The following is a 21,327-nucleotide window of genomic DNA, read 5'->3' on the forward strand; positions in this document are numbered from 1 at the left end:
ATCTGACTGTTCTATTCACAATAGCAAGGACATGGAATTAGCTCAAACATCCATCAATAGATGAGCGGATAGCAAGAATGTGGTTCATATAATGGAATATTATTCCACTCTAAAGAAAAATGCAACGATGAAATTTTTAGGGGAAAAAAATGGATGGAGTTGGAAAATATCATATTGAGGTAACCCAGGCTCAAAAACACAAATGCCGTACTTTCTTTGTTATATGTAGAGCCTAGCCTCTAGTGGTTGTATGTGTGTGTGTGTAGACATGTGTACAGATGTGCACGCACCTGTGTAAGTATATTTTTGGAGTTCAGAGATCAACCCCAGGTGTCATTCCTCAGACGCCGTCCACCTTGTTTTTGGAAAGTTCTTTCTCATTGGCCTACCTACAGCTTTTCCAGGTAGGGTGGGCAGTCTGCCCCACAAACCCCTGGGATCTGACTGTCTCTGCCTAGCCAACACCAGGATTACAACCACGCCACTCAAACTTAGCTGTTTTTATATGGGTTCTGGGAATCAAGTCCAGGTCACTATACTTACTCAGCAAGCTCTTCACCCCTGGAGTTATTTCCTTTGCCTCAGCTTGTAACTTTAAAAAAAAAGAACATGTGCTTAGTTATGTGTGAATGGGTGTGGGCAGAGGTCTAGAAACTAAATAGGGAACCATGAGATGAGAAAGAGAGGGTTCAAGGAAGAGGCTAGGAAGGCTAGTAGAACCCATGTGATCTGAAAGTAGAAAGGGAAATACGGGTCATGGTGGGGACAGGGTGACCACAAGGGGAGAGGACAGAAAGGTAAGATAGGGAGAGCAGGGATTTGGTTAAGGAGGATGAAACAAAGTGAAGTGTACCTGAAAACAATAAGGGAACACATCCACCCTTAAAAATAGACTTAAAAGCTGGGCGGTGGTACATGCCTTTAATCTCAGCACTCCAGTGGCAGAGGCAGGTGAATCATTGTGAGTTCAAGGCCAGCCTAGTCTACAAACTGAGTTTCAGGACAGCCAGGGAAATGCTTGAAAAACCAAAAAAACAGACAAACAAACAAGTGAGATGAGACTATGGAAAATTAGAGGCAAAAAAACAAAACAAAAAAAATCAGATAGATCATATGAGTATTGAGGGATAGGAAATTCCAAGACAGAAAGTATGAAATGCCATTAGAAATAGGAGCACACTGCTGGAATCTAATGTTAGATTTGACAGCCAGGAAATGGTTGCTGTCCTGGACTTCTCTAGAACATTCCTTCCTTCTGCAATTGGCCATGTTATCCTCTGACTGCTTTTTATAATTGGTCATATCTCTATAATCTACCCCAGGATCTTTTTCTTGTTGTCTTGGTTGTTGGACTGTGAGCAGAGCTCCATCTCTGAGTCCTAGCCCTGTGCTTGGATTATATGTTAAATGCATGTTTATAGAATGAAATAAGGACTGAACTAATTCATATCCATTCCATAACTGGGCAAAAGAAACACACAAAAATAAATCCAGATAAAGAAATATACTAGGGATGACTGGAGTGGTACGCACAGACCTGTGCTTCTTGAACTCACCAGTCGGAGGGTTTGAAGAATCAATAATTAATGTATAGAACATTCTAGTTCCTAAAACACATGGTGGGACTGATTAATTATTAATACTATTAGTGTTTCTGATTTGTATCATTACTCTTCTAACTGAGCTGGAGGATGGATTTCCAAGTGAATTATTGATACCCTCATTTTAGAATGCCAAAGCGGCCTCCCTTGTGAAGTCTTTGCTGAGCTCTGCCCTGCTCTTTGCCCGTCTCTCTCCACAGTGGGTCACCCGAGCTTTTCAATACACACTTGCTCTATGCAGCGCATGTCACCCGAATGCTGGGTTCGTGTCCGCTCGGGCTGTGTGATGTGCTGCCAGCGTGGCTTACACAGTGTTTACACCCACATTGTCTTGTGCACCTGAAGAATGCCAATTCCTTACCCCACCTAGGGTAAGACTCTAGTCAAAGAAAGGTGTTCTGTAGTTGGCACCCTTGGCTCTAACATTTAGTCCTGCTTGTAACATTGGCTTACTTGAGTTTTTATACATGTGTATATTTCTCACAATACTGCGAACTTTCCTCTGGGTAGACACTGTGTAGCAATACTAAATTATTATCTAGTTAACTTTTGTCTAAACTAGTTGTATGAATTTTGAATTTACACCATGACCTATGAGTGAAGATATTTCAGCGGGCATTTATTGATTATTCTGCATCAACTGGCTTTTAAACATTAAAATTAAGTTCAAATATAAAATTTTTGTAAATGTTTTATTTGCTCATCGTAAAAATAACCACGGGAGATAAAGTCTGTACGAGACAGCACCTTACTGGTGGAGCCTGTTAGTTCTTCCTGTCCAGACCCAGATCCAGTGTTGTTTTATTGTAGTATAACTTCTGGGACATTGCTGATCTCGCACTATTTCATTTTCCACACCTCTAAGTTTTCACACCTCTGTTTTCATACCCACTCATAAGGTGGGTGTGAGGACTCTAGGAGTTGGAAGAGTTAGCACCTATAAGACAAGAGGATCAAATAATGTGTTGAATGATTTGTAGCCATGACTGTTCTAGTTATTATTTTCTTCTTCCATTTCCATGTGAATGTGGTGCATGTGTGTACACGGTGTGAATGGACATAAACACATACCGAGGCCTTATGTGGATAAGCAGAATCACCAACGGCTGTTCCAAAGTGTTCAATGAGGAAACCCAGAGCTCACTGGTACGGCTCCTTCTGCTCGCTAGCCAGCTTACTCTAGGGACCTCTGTCTCTACTTTCAGAGGCTGGGGTTACAGACAGGTAACTATGTATACTGGCATTAGGAGGCATCTGGGGGTCCAAACTGTAGCCCTCATGCTAGCTTCAGGACGTTAACCGCCGAGTTTCCCCCGCAGCTTCATCAGTATTTTTAATTTAAAAGAATTATTTTTATATGTGTGTTTGCCTGTGTGTATATATGTATTTGTACCATATGTATACCTGGTGCCCATGGATGACAGAAGAGGGCATCAGAGCCCCTGGCACTAGAGTTTGAGTTACAGATGACTGTGAGCTGTCATTGGGTGCTGGGAAGGAAACTCAGATCTTCTGGAAGCGCAGCCAGTGCTCTAAATGTCTGAGCTATCTCTCTAGTTCCCACCCTGTCGGTATTTAATCCTCATTTTACAGGTGAGAAAACTAACGCATGGTCCAGCCAAGTTACTAGTCCAGCTCTGACGACTAGGAAGTGCTTGTCCGGGAGCCCCGCCTATTATGGCTGTCGTCGTGTCACGCGCAAGCCCTTCAGTCATTGGCTGGACTGTAAGAACCCACTCGCTGAGGAAATGTGTAACAGTGACACGAGTCCCTTCTCACCTGACTCCGTAGGACCATGCAGTCATATCAGTGCCACAACTGTAGGCCTTATATGATGCAGGAAAAACCAGGTTGCCATAGCAACAGTAGGGCCCAGTTCTAGCAGGCCAGAGTCCATTCTGTCTGCCTGCTCTGTGCTTGCCATTGCGAGGACATGAAAGAAGTGTAAGAGGCACTCTTGGCTGCTAGAAGTCTATAATGTATAATGCATAGAAGACAAAATGACCCTGTGAGGTCCATGGAGCAATTAAGTAGCTGCAATCACAACATCAGGGCTCAAGATGATTAATTAAGTCCCTAGATGAAGGATGCTGAGAGTGAGAGCACCATAGGCAAGTTTTGGGGTGAAAGGAAGTTAATTTAGCTGGCGTCGTTTCAGGGAGAAGGTGGCATTTAAGGACAGCTTTGAAATAATGGGGTTGTCTGTCTCGGGGTAAGTGCGTAAGAGAGAAAAGTTTTTGGAAGGGAAGAAGGCAACTCTCAGGGTCTGGAGTGGCTGCTTCTGCTTTGCTGTGTTTTGTCCTGAGAACAGATGTTAGCTTATTACTTATGTTTATTTATTCTTCTCTTTGGTACAAAAACTTCCTAATGTTCTAGCTTTCATCACGTCTTGGAGAATATGTCATTCTCTTTATTGCTGTTTTTGTTTTTGATCAAGCCTGAAGAGTTCAAGTTACCCAGTGAAACACACAATAGCATCCTTGATAGTCTCCAGGGGTCTGTTGTTTTCAGTCACGCAGAGAGGGTAGAACAGCAGGGAAGGTAGAGAAACCTAAACAAGTCTGAGGGTACAAAAGCTCCCTCCCAACAGTAGAAAACACTATTAAGCGCCTCAGCTATACACCTGTAGATGATTTCTAATTACATTATTTACTTCAGACCTGGGAGAGTCATTTATATGCAAATGCAAGGTTAGAAAAAAAATTAAGAAAATGCATTTATGGAAAGTAATGGTGGAGAGGTCTGGGGTTCATTTGAAATGTTTCTAAAATACCATCTTTTACTGCATAAAAGAAATGTTTTTGAATAACAATTATGAAGCAGTAAATTGAGAGGAAAATATCTGATTTTATTAACATTTAATTATGCAGGGTATAAGTCTTGAAAGATAAGAAGTTGCAGCATTTTCATTATAATGGAGTTGTTTGTGGTCCTTTAAGCAGTTCTAGTTTGAAAAATGACATACACAAACTCAAAAAAAAAAAAAGAATTCTTATTTGTTTTTAAATCCAAATGGACTGGTGCAATTGTATGGTGTTAGAATTTTCCAGCTTTTTGTCTCTCTGTCATTGCTATGTGGCTGGCATTTCTTACTGACAACAGAACATTTGATATTTCACTAAGTTGGCATTAGCACACAAAGCCTTGCAGATGAAAGCGTGGCCACGCATTCTTAATTACCCCTGGGCTGTGGTTTGGCTTTCAGGTGGAGGCTACTGGAGGCTTCCACCCCAGGCTTGGCATTCAGGGTTCTCAGCAGCCCGTTTAGAACAACCCTTTCTGACTGGAAGCGAGCCAGAAACCAAAGGCAGACCTTTGTGTCATGTGCCAGTCCGGCTCAGGGGCAGCCTTACAAACAGGGAGTGGCGTGACCACCACCAAGCAGCCGTGCATAATAGGTTTTCATAGCCAGAACTGGGAGATGGTATGCTACTTCTCTCTCACCAGGAAAGTGTTCTGACGTCAGAAAGTTGTCTGCATACGTCAAGTGTGCACTCAAATTCAGTATGGCTTACAAATAAATGCCTAACCGATGCAAAGAGCAAAGGGGAGACATACGAATCCTGTAAAAGGCAGTCTGTGATTTTCATGGTACTTACTGTCTTAAATACTTATATTTGCACTGCAGTTAATAACGATAATCCTGTATGGCTGACCTGTGGAAGGCTGGATCGAGCTAGGTGCTCTGCCACACAATTTGACGAAGAATAGTCTCATTTTAACAATATTATGAGGAAAGTATCTTTATATATTGTGTGTGTGTGTGGTGGGGGGCAAGACTTTTAAGACAGGGTTCTCTGTGTAGCCTTGGCTGTCCTGGACTGTCTTTGTAGACCAGGCTGGCCTCCAACTCACAGAGATCCGCCTGCCTCTGCCTCCCGTGTGCTGGGATTACAGATGTGTGCCACCGTGCTTGGCTGAGGAAAGCAATCTCAATGCCTCTTTTCTAACTGTGGGCAGAACCGAACCTCCATCCTGGCTGCTTGGTTATGCACTCCTCTTACCCTTTCACTCAAACCTAAATCTTACACCAGTGCCCTGACTGCCCATGGCAGTCATTACAATTATACCCCTTTAATTGTTTATCTTCCCATGGCCATGCTGACTATCCACCATCATTCTCTGATTTTCACTACAACATATATATATTTTTTTCAATTTGGGTATTGGGGATTGTGGCTGAGCCTAGCTTGTCAGGGGCTGCCAGGGTAGCCAAACTTTCTCCCTAGAATCTCAGGTAACAAGGGAGGCAGAGTAAGAGGAGATCAGGGTGAAATGTAATGGGAGTGTTTGTTTCTCTACCCACAGTCAAACAAAGGGCGCTTTCTTGATAACCCAAAAGAGTGACTTTGATAGCTGAATGTGTGGCTCAGCATGGGCCTGGACAGGAAACACAGGAGCAGGTAAACATAGGAGGGGCCTCTAACCATCACCCCAAGTCACAGCAGCACAGCCTGTTTCCCTAACACACACACTCTCTCTCTCTCTCTCTCTCTCTCTCTCTCTCTCTCTCTCTCTCTCTGTCTCTCTCTCTCTCTCTCTGTCTCTCTCATTCTCTCTCTCTCTCTCTCTCTCTCTCTCTCTCTCTCTCTCTCTCTCTTCTCTATTTCTTAAGGCCTGGGGTATAACTGACTGTACATGTGTGAGGCTGTCACAGAGCTGATACAAAGTCCAGCAACTCAGTTATATAAATGTGATGCTTTCTGATTCAGCTTTCAAACTTCCTGGGTAGTGGAGGGGAATGAAAATATCCACTTGCAGCCTGTGAGATGCTGCACGCCTTTTATCCCAGCACTCGGGGAGGCGGAGCCAGGTGGTTCACTGTGAGTTCCAGGCCAGCCTGGTTTAAAAAGTGAGTCCAGGACAGCCAGGGCTACACAGAGAAACCCTCAAAAAAACTTAAAAGGAGGAATGAAAGGAAGAAGAGAAGAAGGGAGGAGAAAGGAAGAAAGAAATCCACTTGGATTTGCAACATGGAAATGAGATCTAAGGAATTCTGGAATCTAAGAGGCAGAGGGAGAAAATCTTCACTGCAAATCAATGTGAAGCCATTTCTCATATCCGACCTATTTAAATGACCCTCTCTAGGAAGTAGTCAAGATTTGTCCTCATCTATTTGAATTTTTACTGTAATCAATATTGATTATTAAGGTATAATTGCCTACTTTGTTTTTATTTTTGTTTGTTTGTTTTTGTTTTTGTTTTTTTGAGACAGGGTTTCTCTGCCCCATGGTGCCTGGTTGCCATTCTGTTTTTGATCTGAGGCAAGTCATAAAGAAGATAGAATGGGGAAGAAGACACACAGCGGCTTATAAGTAACTTTGCTCTCCTGTTAATTGCCAAACACTTTTCTATATGAAGTGACGAGTATGTAGTTAAAGTGGAGTTAATCTCACAGAAAATAGAAATAACCAGGCTTGGGCAGCAGCAGTCTACATGGGTTAACAGTGAGGGCTTTTGGAACAGGCGCTTTTCTCTTGTCACTGATATTCATGTAAAAGAAGCAGAGGCTGCAGGGACATTTACTTCTGTTAAGATAGGAGGTGCGTGTTGGCAGTATAGGCCATGAGCATGTTTTGTTGACTGAAGTCTGAATCACTGGGTGAGCTGTCAAATATTCAGAATATGTAGATAGAAATATCTGGGACATTCATAAAATATTTTTGGTGTTTGGTGTTGAGCATTTGGCTCAAGTGGGACTTTTTTTTATATATGGCCACATGGGCTTGGTGGGCACAATTATATTTTTAAGTCCCTAAATTGTGGTGGTTATCATAGCCAAAACAGTACTCTGAACCTGGAGCTGTGGGAGGCCGAAAGAGGACATGGGACTAGGTGCTTATAATTGAGTAGAAGCTAGGCTTACATTTACTTTTCTCCTTGTGTGTGTGTGTGAGGGGGTATGATATACATATGTGAGTTTGTAGGTACATGCTTCCGTGTGTGCCTATGTAAAGGTCAGAGCAAAATGTGGGATGCCTTCTCTTGTTCTCTGACTTATTGCCACGAGGTAGGGGTGGAGGTCTTCCGGTGAACCTGAAACTGGCTTTTTAATAGGCTGACTGTCCAATGGGCTGTTCAGATCCACCTGCCTCCACAGCCCCATGCTGGAGTTACAGGCACATGCAGCCGGAGTGTGGGTGCTAGCAATGGGAACTCAGGGCTTCACGCTTGCAGAGCAAACACTCTCACCCACGGTGCCCTCTCCTCAACCCACGTCCGGCTCTTAAGGAATTATTATTAACTGAAAGACAAAATGGAAATGGCCTATCTTCTCGAAATGTGAATTTCAAAACAGATTTTCACTTGGCTTTGCTGTTGACCACTCGCAGCAGCTATTTTCTCGAAGTTGAAAGGTTACATACACTGTGTGACGAGGAGCACAGAAGGGACAAGACAGGCCTCACCTTCACCGAGCAATCCAGGGAACGCATAAGATGGTCACTCCTGAGTGTTTATCTAGTGCAGTGGGTGCTACGTCCAAGAAAGGAGGGTGGAAAAGGCACAGGCATCCGCAAGGAAGAGGAGGTACTCTTGGCTGCTGTGGGATTGACCTTGAGACTGGAAGGCAAACGGGCTTTTAGATAAGCAACAATAAACATGGGGAATGTTCTAGTTAAAAAGAACAGTAAAGGCAGTGGATCCCCAATGCTACATGCGAGAGATTGACAAAAAAATAATTAAACTCAACTACTTACTGTTCCAAAAATGTTCATTATTCTTTGCCTCCAAAGGTCCTAAACTAATTACTTTCAGCTCCCTTGGTAAAACTAAGGTGATTTCTATAAACAAAAGGACTGCCTGCTTCTGGTCCAGGTAGGCTATCCTGTCAGGCTAACATATGCAGGATGTGCCACATCTATTTGGGCTTTGAGTAAATTGCTATTCAGGGCACCATTTAATGCTCCGCTGAAAAGAAAGTCTGTAATCTTTTTTGTGCTCCGTATGGCAGCTCAGGTGGTGCAATGACCATAAAATATGCTCTACTTAAAGTGCGACTATTGCGAAGCCACACTTAAAAAGACAGAGTGCACTTTTTGAGGAGCACAGAATAGCCTTGGTTTTCCATTGCTTCTGCAACCTAAAGGGAAAGTAGCTCCTTTTAGCATCTCTTTAAATAACAAGCTTTATGATGTTGGCCAGGATGTCTTTTTCTCTGATCCAATTCCAAGATACTTTCCCTGAGTTTAATGGCCAGCCAAGTGGGAAAGGAAAACTTAAATTAAGCTGGCCTTGACCGAGTCCTGAGGCAACTCATTTTTCATGGCTTGCTCGTCTTAAAAGCACCATAGCTCATTGTCAACACAAAGTCTGCTTATGCTGTAAACCGGACACCCCATTTGTTCTGTGAAACAACCAGCTTTAAAAAAAAAAACACCAAAAAACCAAACGTATTACTGCTGCTGTCAATTAATCTGAGTATTTCATTTAGTGGCTGACCCGAGGCTTCTTCAAACTGAGAATAGATTTTTCATATCTGAGAAGATGTTGTGGCTTCTTTTTTCAAAGTAAGGACAGGATTGCATTTTTCTTTCTTTAGACTTTAAGAATAGAGTGGAGTAGATGTTGTCACCTCAGGCAGTGTCCAATTTTTCTATATGGTATTTTGTGTAACCCGAGTGCCACTTCTGTTGACTTAAAGGTGGCAGTAAAATGAAGAAAGGGCTTATGTAGTAAAGAAGGTGTGAGGAGCCAGCGTCTGAGAGGAACACAGGAGAGACCCCAGCAGGGACACCCAGAGCACGGAACTCCCAACGGACAGAGGGAGGCCACACAGAGAAGATACACTTGTGAAGGGAATCGTAGCAGGATGTGCCAGTTCACAGTGGGCCATCTGGCTCTGCCGCTGGAGCATCACAGCCGGAAGATGGACCTGGCTGACTTATGTGTTTATTGAGGAGGGTCAACTATTTATATGCCAAGCAAGAGAGGAAGAGCTGCGAGAACCTTAGCTAGCAGGCTACCGATAGGCACCTACTTTCGTCATTAGTAGTTATCTAAGCGTTCAGGACAAGTGAAATGGCTCAGTGAGGAAAGGCTTTTGCAAGTAAGACTAATGACATGAATTCAATTCCCGAGACCTACTTTATGGAAGCGAACTGTCTTCCTCCCCAAAAGTTGGCTTCTAACCTCCATATGTACACCGTGGCATACATACACCCACTCCCACCCCACGATAAATAAATGAGTGCAATACAATGGTTCTTTGTTTTTTATTTTGTTGTTGTTGTTGTTGTTGTTTTGTTTTGTTTTTTTATTTATTTTTTATTATTATTTTTTTTTAGTTTTTCAAGACAGGGTTTCTCTGTGTAGCCTTGGCTGTCCTGGACTTGATTTGTAGACCAGGCTGGCCTCAAATTCACAGCAATCTGCCTGCCTCTGCCTCCCAAGTGCTGGGATTAAAGGCTTGTGCCACCACGCCTGGCTTGCAATACAGTTTTAAAGTTCAAAATAAACTAGATAAAATTGAAGGATTAATAATTACAATTCATAAGTATTTATACTATATAGCAAATAAAATTCCAAAGAATAGACCATGTTTATGAAATACAGAAATCTCTTTAAAATCTTGCTTTAAATTACAACAATGGATTTTTTTCTTGAATTGTGGATAAGGATGTAGGGAACGTATATTTGTATCTGATGCTTGCAGCGGTGAGGAAATAGCTCAATCTTCACCACATCTAGCACCTTCTACATTGTAGAAAGACGGAGCATCAACAGATTTGACATCCCAGTCTACGACATCTAACCCTCCATCATGAGGCTGTACCTTTCCATCCAACTTGAGCCAGAATTCTACCTGTTTCCACTGAATGAAAGTTTACAAACATTAGAGTGAGAAGTAATCTCCGTCTTGCCCAGTGATCAAAGGAAATCATGAAATCAAAGTGTCATTTCACTCATTTGCTGATTGACTCATTTTTTTTGTTTGTTTTAAAAAGAGATTTATTTATTTATTATGTACACAGTACTGTGCCTGCATGTACACCTGCATGTGAGAAGAGGGCACCAGATCTCATTATAGATGGCTGTGAGCCATCATGTGGTTGCTGGGAATTGAACTCAGGACCTTTGGAAGAGCAGTCAGTGAGTGCTCTTAACCTCTGAGCCATCTCTCCAGCCCCCTCTCTCATGGTTTAAAAGAGTAACCCTGAATGAGGTTACTGGGGTAGATTCAATTAGTGCAATTTTGAGTGTGAGATGGTTTCTAGATTCTAGAAGCACATCTGAAGATCAACCATCCTTAGCCACTTTTTACTTTGAAGAACTTCAAGTATATAGAATGTCTTCATCTACATTGACTATGTATTAGTATTGCTCCATATATTAATTCTCCTTATCATTTCTCTAAAATGTGAGTATTTAAATATGCTATTTTTAAGAAGAGGAATGTACTATTTAAAGGTTAGTTTCAAACTACAGGAGAACAGGCATTTAAACAAGTCTAATGAGTTTGTAAGGGCTTTGGTATAAGCCCTTGTAAAATACAGTTGGTGAGAAAGGAAGGCTCAGGGCAGGGATTGTAACAGATCACTTGCTGGCAGTAGGAAGCTTGGACCATGCGTGAGGAACCCAGGACCTGTGCAGTGTGGAGGAAAGGTGAAGTTTCTGCATGGCTGCAGCAGCACTGGCTTGGGAGAAGGTGGACAGGAAGGACAAGGTGACAGTGACCAGAGCACGGAAGACTAGCTGTGCCAGGAAAAGGAGACTCCTCTTAGCTTGTCTTGTGGATGATGATGAGTCATTGACAAGTGTGAAGCAAGGGAGCAGTCTCATTGTGTTGGGTCACCAGAAATTTAACAATAACATAATGTAGCATATTAAAAACAAACAAACAAACAAACAAACAAACAAACCAAAAAAACCCTACAAAGGTAGAATTTTTTTTAGGTACCTTGATAGGTCTGCAACTACATGCAGGTTTGAGAGCTCTTGGACTTTTAAATGTCCTAATGTTTTACACATGATTAAAAGTCCTACTTTCTTTCTTTTTCTATAATAGGGATTTTATTTTTGTTTTGTCTATTTGCTTGTTTGTTTGCATGGTAATCTAGCAGGGATTCCCAGTTCTGATGATCAAAATCCAAGGCCTCGGAATCTGCCTTTCCTATAACCCTCTCCTGGGCGTCGGGGCACACCCAGTTACTGCTTGATTTGGGGACCATGCAGCTGTAGAATCTGAGCAGGAAGGACTCAGCAGCAGAGATTTAGACAAAGGACTCAGAAATAGGCACTGTCTAAGGAAACAAAACCAGATGCTATGAAGACTTGTTTATCATGCCAGCTTGTGCTGCACAAGATGCAACGCCATTGGTGATTCCGGGCCCTTGGAAAGCTGCAAGATGTGAGGCACATGCTGGAGGGAGAGAGGGCGCTGCTGTAGATGGTTAATGAGTGAAATGGGCATTGTTCCACCCCGGTGTTAGCAAAAGAGATAATGCGCTTTGGTTTAGCCAAGCAGTCTAGATATGTTAAAAATGCAAAACAGATAGCCAAGACCTTAACACTTTACTCAGACTTAAGCAGGTCTGTTAATTTTAGACTTTAATCTGGGGACCAGCCATTGTGTGGGACTCTCTGCCTAAAGAGATAAAGGACGCAGAAGATGGCATTAGTCATCTTGTATCACTGCCACACTCAGGGAACATATTCCCTGATACTCCTTCCTCGGTACTTATCACCGCTGTGTGATTATGACAGATAATCTAAGTGACAACAAGTGCAGGTAATAATTGTAGTTAACCAGACCTGTATTAAACAATGAAGATAAGAACAATCATTTTGAGTCTCAACTTGACATTCGTTGCATGATATTACTCTCAAATGTGTTTTTGGAAATAAATGACTTTAAATACTCTGCCTTCTCAGTTGGCAGAAGAAGAGATGGTACAATTTCGTGTCCTTAGTTCATATCGCATTAGAAGTGGCAAAGCAAGATTCTTGTTAGACATTTTCCAGGGGGGCCCTGCACAAACTGCTGTATCAACCAAGGACAATGCATGCAGTAAACCTAAACCCCCTATTCAGATCCAGCCAATAGATAGCACATTCTCCATGGTTGTGTGGAGAGTGGGCACCAATTCTGACATGAACTCTGGTGCCCCCTATTTGACCACTTCCACTTGGTGGGGAGACCCGGTGGCACTCAGAGGAAGGGGAAGCAGGCTACCTGGATGAGACCTGACAGGCTGTGTTCATATGGTGGGCGAGGAGGTCCCCTTCTGTCACAGGTTTAGGGGAGGGGAATAGGGTGAAAGAGGGAGGGAGTGGGGAATGGGAAGATACAAGTGAGGGGATAAAAATCAGGATGTAATCTGAATAAATTATTTAAATAAAAAATAAATATGAAACAAATCATGTTCTTTTTTTTTTTTTTTTTTGATCTTCAAGTATCTTAAAGTCCAAGTCTTATGTAGACACTGAAGATGTGTGCTATTGTCAGGGCTCTGGCTGTCTGATTTCTTAACTAGTAGGATGGTCACCAAACAGGGCTATACCAAAAACAATTCAGCGGCAGGCAAACAGACCGCTGCAGATAACCTTGGCAGAAAAGGCTCTGTGAGGTCGGATTTTACAGGGATTTTTTTAGTTATTATTTTCCATTTTATTATTCTTTTTCCTGAGTTGATGTTGATGCATGTGTAGCTTAGTCATCACATTTCATAAGCTAGGCCAATGCCATTGGCTTCTTCTGTCATGGGCAAAGGTGTGAGGAGTAGGACAGCTTTCATCATCCGTCATGCATTCTTCACATACAAGAGGGTTTGGGTCTATTGACAGAGAAGAGAAGAATTTTTTTTTTTGTCAAAAGAAGAGATGGAGAGCAAGGAAAAGAGGAGAAAGAGGAAGAGGAGGGAGGTGGGGAAGAGGAAGTGAAGAGAAATACAGCACACCTCCCATAATGACTTAATTTTCCCAGTAGTGTCTATATGTCTAAGAAAGGAAGAAAAATAATCAATCTTCAATGGAGAAGTAAATCATTGCCTTAACAGGCCTTAATAATAAGGAAAGTGTAGTTCTTCAACAGTGAGACCAACGGCTGTTTATCTGATCTTTCAGTAAATTATGGCTACTATAGGCTTCTCACTGACATAAGTTCTAACTTTAAACCCATGTGTGAAATGTTGCACATACAAAGCTAGATTTAGCTAATCCTTGTACCTTGTAAATGTACTCAGCAAGCAAGTATTCTATATGAATAGATCTGCGCCTATGAACCATAGAATTAGACAAGACTATGGACGCCACCTAGTCAATGTTGTGGGTAGATGCTGCATCCCTCCATGACGGTGTCTTGTAGAGTGATGTATTGAAACGCCATTCGGATACTTTCATATGAAACTCCCCGTCCCCTCCACGCCCCATCCCCACCCCGTGCCATCTATCAGTGGTTTATCGGTAATGAGATGTCATTGAGCCAAAGCCTAGTCATATTGTTTATTAAGCTTTTTTTCTTCCTCTCACTTCCTCCTTCTCCCTCTATAAGACATGAACATCAAATTCCTATCAGTGATGTATTAAGCAATATTAGCTCCATTGAACAAGCTGGCCTGTGTTTGAGGAGCTTTGGGGGGGCAGGGGATCAGGGCCAGAAATTGTTAGAGAAGGGAGAGGGGAGGATGGTATTGGTGTTATTTTTCACCCTCCTCTCTAAGGCAGTCTCCAGCTCACAGCCTAAGGTGGGCAGGAGAACAGAGAGGGGCTTCGGGAATTGCTATCTGGGGTAGCTGATGCCTGGGCTGACGTCTAGTGTGGCTCCCTTATGAATGGTGGGTGAATACTCATTGAGGTTGTAGACAGAAGAAAAAGGCAATGCCTTATTTCCTGAAAGGTGGGAAAGCACAGAGTGGTCCAGAGACCCAGCTTCTGCCACACGAGGGGCTATACACAGACTTGAAGCAGGCTGCGGTGGTGAAACAGAGCCCTCACTTCCTGGATGATTACTTGTTCTTAAGGTGACAGAGGCTCTTTAAGGTGTGATACATATTTTCATTGCCTCATTACATTTTCATTATTTTTACACAGATAAATTACAGATGCAGGCCTCTAGACATATCCTAGTTTCAGGTTAACCTGTTCTGCCTTTTATTCCTGAGTTGTGCATATTCATCAAATATTTTTGTCATTTGATAATACTAATTTGTTGCATTGAGATTTTTCTATACATTTTATATTCATTAAAATGACTGTTCAAAGTATGTTCATAAAACACCTATGAATAAGCTCTTATGGAATAGATTAGATCCACTAATCTGCTTACTTTAGATTTACTTTTAAAAGGAATAACTTTATTATTGTAAATGCTCAAATTTTAGAATAATCACCATTAGTTAATCATGTGTGGGTGAAAAGACTAAAGACATTTTCCAACTATGTTTGAATAGAACATTTTAAAAATCTCAAATTAGTTTGACAATTTAAAAACGCTTAAGCCAAGAAAAAACTGTTTTAGAGGATGAGTGGTTTTGCCTTCTTAGATAACTTCCTTTACTTAGGAGGTAGTCTGAGTTGCTTGACAGAAAAGTAAGATGTGGTTTCATGAAACTTCAGAAAACTATTATCCAGATACACCTAAAAAAAGAAAATTCAGATGGCATCCTCGCTTGCCAGTAGAGCTAGAGTCAGAGCGACAGTTAGCTGAAAATGCCTATTAATTCAAAGGCTGGTGTCTCTATAGATGGACACAGGTAACTCACCTGTCCACAAAGGGCCAGCACTCTCTCCCACTGCTCATTCATACACACTGTGTGGTGGGCTTTTAACCAGACTTATTAGGGAGCTTTTCCGTGGTTGGAAAGAGAACCAGCAAAAGATGACTGCAAAATTTGATTGACTAGTGGTGCAGTCTCAATAATTACAGCAAACTTCTGCTTTCTCATATCCATCTTTGTTGGTGAGGGAGGCCCTAGGTGTGCGTAAAAAGGGACATGAGCAATCACTCTGGGCGCCAGCATAGTCTTCAGCCCAGGTGAACTACATGTCCCAGATGCACAGATGCACTCTCTGTTCTCACACACACATCTCCACAACTTATGGGCCAAACTTGGTGATGGTGTTGGGTTTACCATAAAATCCAAATACAACGATTTAAACTTTGCACAATACCTTGTCATTTGCTTATTTTTATGTTTTAATTTTACCTAATAAGTATTTTAATGTCCATATGAAAATATGTTATAGAATAATTTTTGTACATGAAAAATTTGTACATGAGAACTAGTAAAAATATTCATGATTAAGACATGTTTTTGAAAAAGATTTTCAAAATATATTTTAGTAAACTTGTTTTTAAAAAATGGATCATTGATGTTTAGACTGAAATTAAACTGTCTTATATTTTCAACTATTATCATTTCTTAAGTCCCTTACGGGTATTTATTGCCAGCCCTTCAAATCATAAGTAGCTTTTTGTTTCCTATCATGCGCATAGTAGTATTTATTTTATCCTTACAAGATCACAGTATGTCCTCCATCCAGTGGCTTTATAAGTGAATAATTAATTAATATTAATGAGAAGGTACATATGAATGTAAAAAGAATTACAAATATCATCTACCAGTTACTGACTGTTAATATCTGTCAGGCACTACTATAGGAACTCACACAGATCACTCATTTAATCTTAATAACTTTATAAAATCAATATTATTATTTAAGGTTGAGACATGCTGAGAAAAGCTGGTTTACAAATTGTACAGGGTCATTGAGTGGCAGAGTCAACCTATGGGCCTCTGTGCTGCTTTATAGTGCTGGGAGTCAAACTTTGGGTCCTGTGTATTGTCTACCACCTAGCCGCACTCCTAATCCCTAAGTCTGGCTCTGAGCCATTGGGTTATGTAGAACGCCGGCCATAAATCAAAAAGGAGGCTTGATATATTACTATTGCTTTGCACTGTGGCTAGGGGGGAAATGCTCTTTATCTTTGGAAAATTAACTGTGTGTATTTTTGTGGTGGTGTTGTTGTTCAGAAGAGACTATCTCCATGCATGAAAAATAGGATTGCCTCAACATTTTCTCTATGTAAAATCTTGTCTCTACAGCATAAGAAAAAAATAATTTCCTACATGATTAATAAACTATAAAGGTAGATATCTCAGTGCAATTTCATATAGTATTATGTGCTAAGGGAAAAGATCTCTCTGCTATTTTTCCAAACTGAACAATACATCAGATTATCTCACTGTCTACTTCCATAGCAGTACACTTCCTGTCTGTGGTGATTGCCCAGGAAGTCTATCATTACCCTGTGTGGTTGTGAGGTGCACTGTGCCGCGGTCCCTAGTAACTTCACTCCACCCTTTACTCCAACGTTCTCAGCTTTCCTGCATCAGATTCTAAACCACACTGTATCTTCCTAGCTCCTGTGTTTTTCCTGCGGCTTCTTCCATTTCCCAGAGACTTTCTGATTTCCTTATCCAATCAGCTCAAGGCTATGAAGCCACAGTACCCTTCCCTCCTGCCATGACCACAAGCCTGAAGGGCTGAACAGTTCCTTGGTGATAGAGCATGCACATCAGAGGGCCTAAGCATCTAATCTAATGCTTGTTGATGCTATCGGTACCCTGGCCCACTCCTCATCTAATCTAGTGCCTGGTGGTGCTATTGGTAGCCCAGCCCACTCTTCATCTAATCTAGTGCCTGGTGGTGCTATTGGTAGCCCAGCCCACTCCTCATCTAATCTAGTGCCTGGTGGTGCTATTGGTAGCCCAGCCCACTCCTCATCTAATCTAATGCCTATTGATGCTGTTGGTTGGTAGCCCAGCCCACTCCTCATCTAATCTAGTGCCTGGTGGTGCTATTGGTAGCCCAGCCCACTCCTCATCTAATCTAGTGCCTGGTGGTGCTACTGGTAGCCCAGCCCACTCCTCTTTTGAAACTTCTACTGCACTGTTCTCAAACTGTGCTTCCTAGATCCCTGGGAATCCGTAAGTGGAATCTCAGAGAGATCCATTGGTACCTATGATAATTTCACTTTTTTGATGCTGGTCATGAAATACTACAAGCTGTTGTATTCTGATGATTCCACTTGCATTTGTGCTTTCAGCTTCACAATGGAGCAGTAACACATGACTTTTTAAAAAGTGGGTTTTTGTTGTTGTTGTCGTTGTTGTTGTTGTTTGTTTTTTGTACTGAGCTTGCTGTCTGAGTTCTGCAGATTGAAACACATTGCCCTACAGTATGGAAGTGGGTTGCACGAATAGTCCCACAGCCCAGCCTGACCTTCACGTGCTTTCTGTGACCTTCACGGTCACAGTTTCTGCTCCAGTAGTGAGTAGACACTGCAGGTGAGTAAAGAGCGGATTGAGATATACTGTCATCGGCTGGTGCAAATCTTCTGGAGAACATCTTAGCACCTATATCAAGAGCCTTGAATGATGGCATGCCAAATCTACTCACTATGAAGAATTTAGTTTGTAGCCGGGCATGGTGGCACACACTTGTTATCCCAGCACTCAGGGTGGCAGAGACAGGCAGATCTCTGTGAGTTCAAGGCCAGCTTGGTCTACAAAGCCCGTTCAGGGCAAAGTTCAACACAGTGAGTTCAACACAGATAAACCCTGTGTTATCTGTAACCTTGACCACTCCCACCCCACTCCCCATAAGAATTTAGTCTGTGAAAGTAAGAGCAGCCCATAGACTTATAGAATAGGAGCAGGAAGTTAGGTGGAGTGATGATTATTGGAATTAACTCAACCCAGCCCTTTATAGTAGTTAAAGAGGAAAAACAGATTTGGAGTTTAACAATAGGATAATAATAAATAAATCATGGCATTGTATGTGGTGTATTTGCCACTAAAAAAAAAAAAAATTTCTTACTATTTATTTTCTTTTAAAGGCCAGAGAGTAACATTATTATTTTGTTCTGTTTAAGAGTTGTGTGGTAACTATTTTGGGCTTTGCAGATGATATTACCCATGAGTTGCAATTATCCAAACTCTGTTTTTGTGACGTGAAAACAGCCATAAGATACAGAAATGATCATGGCTGTGTTCCAATAGGACTTTATGAGTGGACACTGGACCTGTAATTTTGCATAGTTTCAAAAATATAGAAATCTTAAAATACTTTCCTTTAAAATTATAAAATTATTCTTGATAACTTCATATACAATTCTGCTTCCTACAACTCCTCCCGCCCCCACCTTTATGTCCTTATCATGTCTTCAGGTTTATTATAAAGCACTAAATCAGCGTAGTTCTGATGATATGTGGTAGCATTCTCTCCGATCCTGAGTATTAGTCTAACATTGTCAGGGGATGAGGGGTATCTATGCATCACTTTTATAATCAGAAAAAACAGTTATAATTGCTATGTACTTGACAGTATTTTTTAAAAGGTTAAGGCCCTAGGGTCAGGGAAGACCCAGAACTCCAATGTCTTGACCAATAGGGGAAAAACTGTTCAGACAAGTGAGTCATGAGGAGGAATAAGGAGAGTTGTGTGACAAGGAGAGAGAGAACGCTGGGCTGAGATACAGATGATTTTCTGTAGAGAAGAGGATAACAGAGTAGAAGTGAAATCACGTACTGGGGCCTGATTCGCCATGCTTTGACTGAAGTGTATCTGCAAATCAGCTGGAGAGTGGTAGGATCCTAGTTTCGAGTTAGAAAGATCTACAGGGCATTGCCATATGTATGAGAGAGCCTGGAGCAGGAGCAGAGGACCAACAAAGGGGGAATCCAAGGCATGAGGTGGAAGCAGAGAGAGGCTTTGAAGGGAGTAGGCAGGTGACTGACCAGAGCTCGGAGCTGAAGGGAGTTGGGGTTGAAGGGGGCAGGGGATGAAAGTTGTCTTTTATGTGGCTGTTCTGACAATAGACCTGGTTAAGATGATATGAGGAGATTCAAATATTTTAAGTAAGTTGTTGTATGCTTTGTTGAAGATTTTTCAGAAGAATTTAAACATTGGAAAAAATTAACATCTATAGAGTTTATAGGTCTAAGAGCAGAAACGTTCACTTGGAAGCAAGGGGGGGATAACGGAATGTCTCATCAAATATGATTTACATTTATGAATTATTGTTTATCTACTAGACCTTCCTGGCTCACACGCAGCTTCAGGTATCTGTGTTTAAAATGTGGTCCTTTATTTTCACACTAGATGACAACTGACTGACATCTTGTGTTTTCTTGGACTCAGGCCTTGGAAGATCGTGTGTGGGAACTCTTACAAGAAGCAGACAGGACAGCGGAAGCAGACAAGGCCCAGAGTCAGGTGTATGATGCCATGGCCCAGACTCTGGCGGAGGCGTGGGCAACCCTGGTCTCCATGCTTGAAAGAAGAAGGGAGCTCCTTGGGCTGACTTCCGAGTTTTTTGAACGTGCTCTGGAGGTTGGTGTTTCCGAAAGCATCGGCTTCTCCATATCATTGCAGATAACTAGCACACTCAAAAATGTTTGACCTTGGAACAAATGCTGTACACACGTTCAAAGTGGCAGAATAACAGATACATACAATATATTTAGTATTATTTTGACAAAAATAAAATTGGTATTGTAAATATAGATCATCAAGCACGTTAGTTAAGTAAAAGTAGAACTCTTACTCGTGTCACTTTGACCTAGTTTCTTCTTTAGAAGATAGTAATGGACTCATGGACTCTGGTTGCTTTTACTATTCTTTTATCAGGGAGTGCTGGTGTGGGGGATTTTATTGCCTAAAAGTCAGAGGATAAAATTTCTCCTGCTCACTTGAAAAATCAATTACATAATATCCTATAGAGTGTTTGACTTGTAAACATAGCATCTTATAGAGTATAGGTGATTTTTCTATAGTTTAAGAAAAGGCCCTGAACTTCAGTTTGTTTACGGCTCTAGTTGGCAGCATGAGCCTGGGAAAGCGGGGCCTAAAAATGAGGCCTACTAAAGACTCACGCAGTAGCCAACTTTACTCAGACAATTTATACTCTGAGGGTTAAGAAGAGTCATGTGAATAAACTGTACAGTTACAAGGACCAGGCACATGTGGCAAAAACATGTTTTTCCATTAGAAGCACATGAATAGCAACACCTGAAGTCATCCCACTCCTGTCCGCTGCGTCTGAAAACGCTGCCCAAGAACAATTCTGTATCCTGAAGAAACTGAGGTCACAAGACCCTTGTTTTCTCACAAGCACCCACCCACAATTCTCCTTAAAACTTCATTCCTGCATCATGTTCCAACATAGATGAATGGCACCGACACCGAATTCCTTCTGTAATTTTTCTTGAATTTTTGTTTTTCACATTTTTTTTTCTTTGTGGAGGTTCTCGATTTCAAAATGTGAGACCTTACCCCTCCCAATTTTTTTTTTCAAAAGGTGTATATTTGGTATAAGACAGTTATTGGAAATTTGACAGTTGAACGCCTCTGTGAGCTGCGGCTCCTGCTGACCTATCAATGCTTCCTCCTGATGACAAAACACTAGCGTTAAAAACCATGGCGCGCTTAGAAGGGAAATTCAGGACTTAAATCGGGAATTACAGGGGCAAGAAGATTAGTAACAGAACGTAAGCCTTGAGGTGGACAGTCTCACAGGCCGTGAATTCAGTTAGGAGAGGAACAAAGCCCTTATCATAGCTTTTAGGAGCCACACGTCGTAGCTCCACACCGAGGCTCAGCTTGTTTTGTAGACCATCTTTGGGGATATGTCGATATATGATCGCCTTTCTTGAAAGAAGAAATAAGCCAGCTGAAATATACTCACAGAAGCCAAATTACAGCTCTAGCCGATCCATCCCAT

General features: G+C 41.7%; 1 protein-coding gene across 1 annotated transcript in view; it reads left to right on the forward strand.

Moving 5' to 3' along the window:
* Positions 1-21,327, forward strand: part of Ccdc141 (coiled-coil domain containing 141) — a 180,427-nt gene that overhangs the window by 15,141 nt on the left and 143,959 nt on the right. Inside the window, exon 3 of the mRNA XM_051167084.1 lies at positions 19,746-19,937. Within this exon, the coding sequence (XP_051023041.1) occupies positions 19,746-19,937 (192 nt within the window). The remainder of the gene's footprint in view (positions 1-19,745; positions 19,938-21,327) is intronic.

This window comes from Acomys russatus, chromosome 24 (assembly GCF_903995435.1).
Source record: "Acomys russatus chromosome 24, mAcoRus1.1, whole genome shotgun sequence".
In the NCBI taxonomy this organism is placed as follows: Eukaryota; Metazoa; Chordata; class Mammalia; order Rodentia; family Muridae; genus Acomys; species Acomys russatus.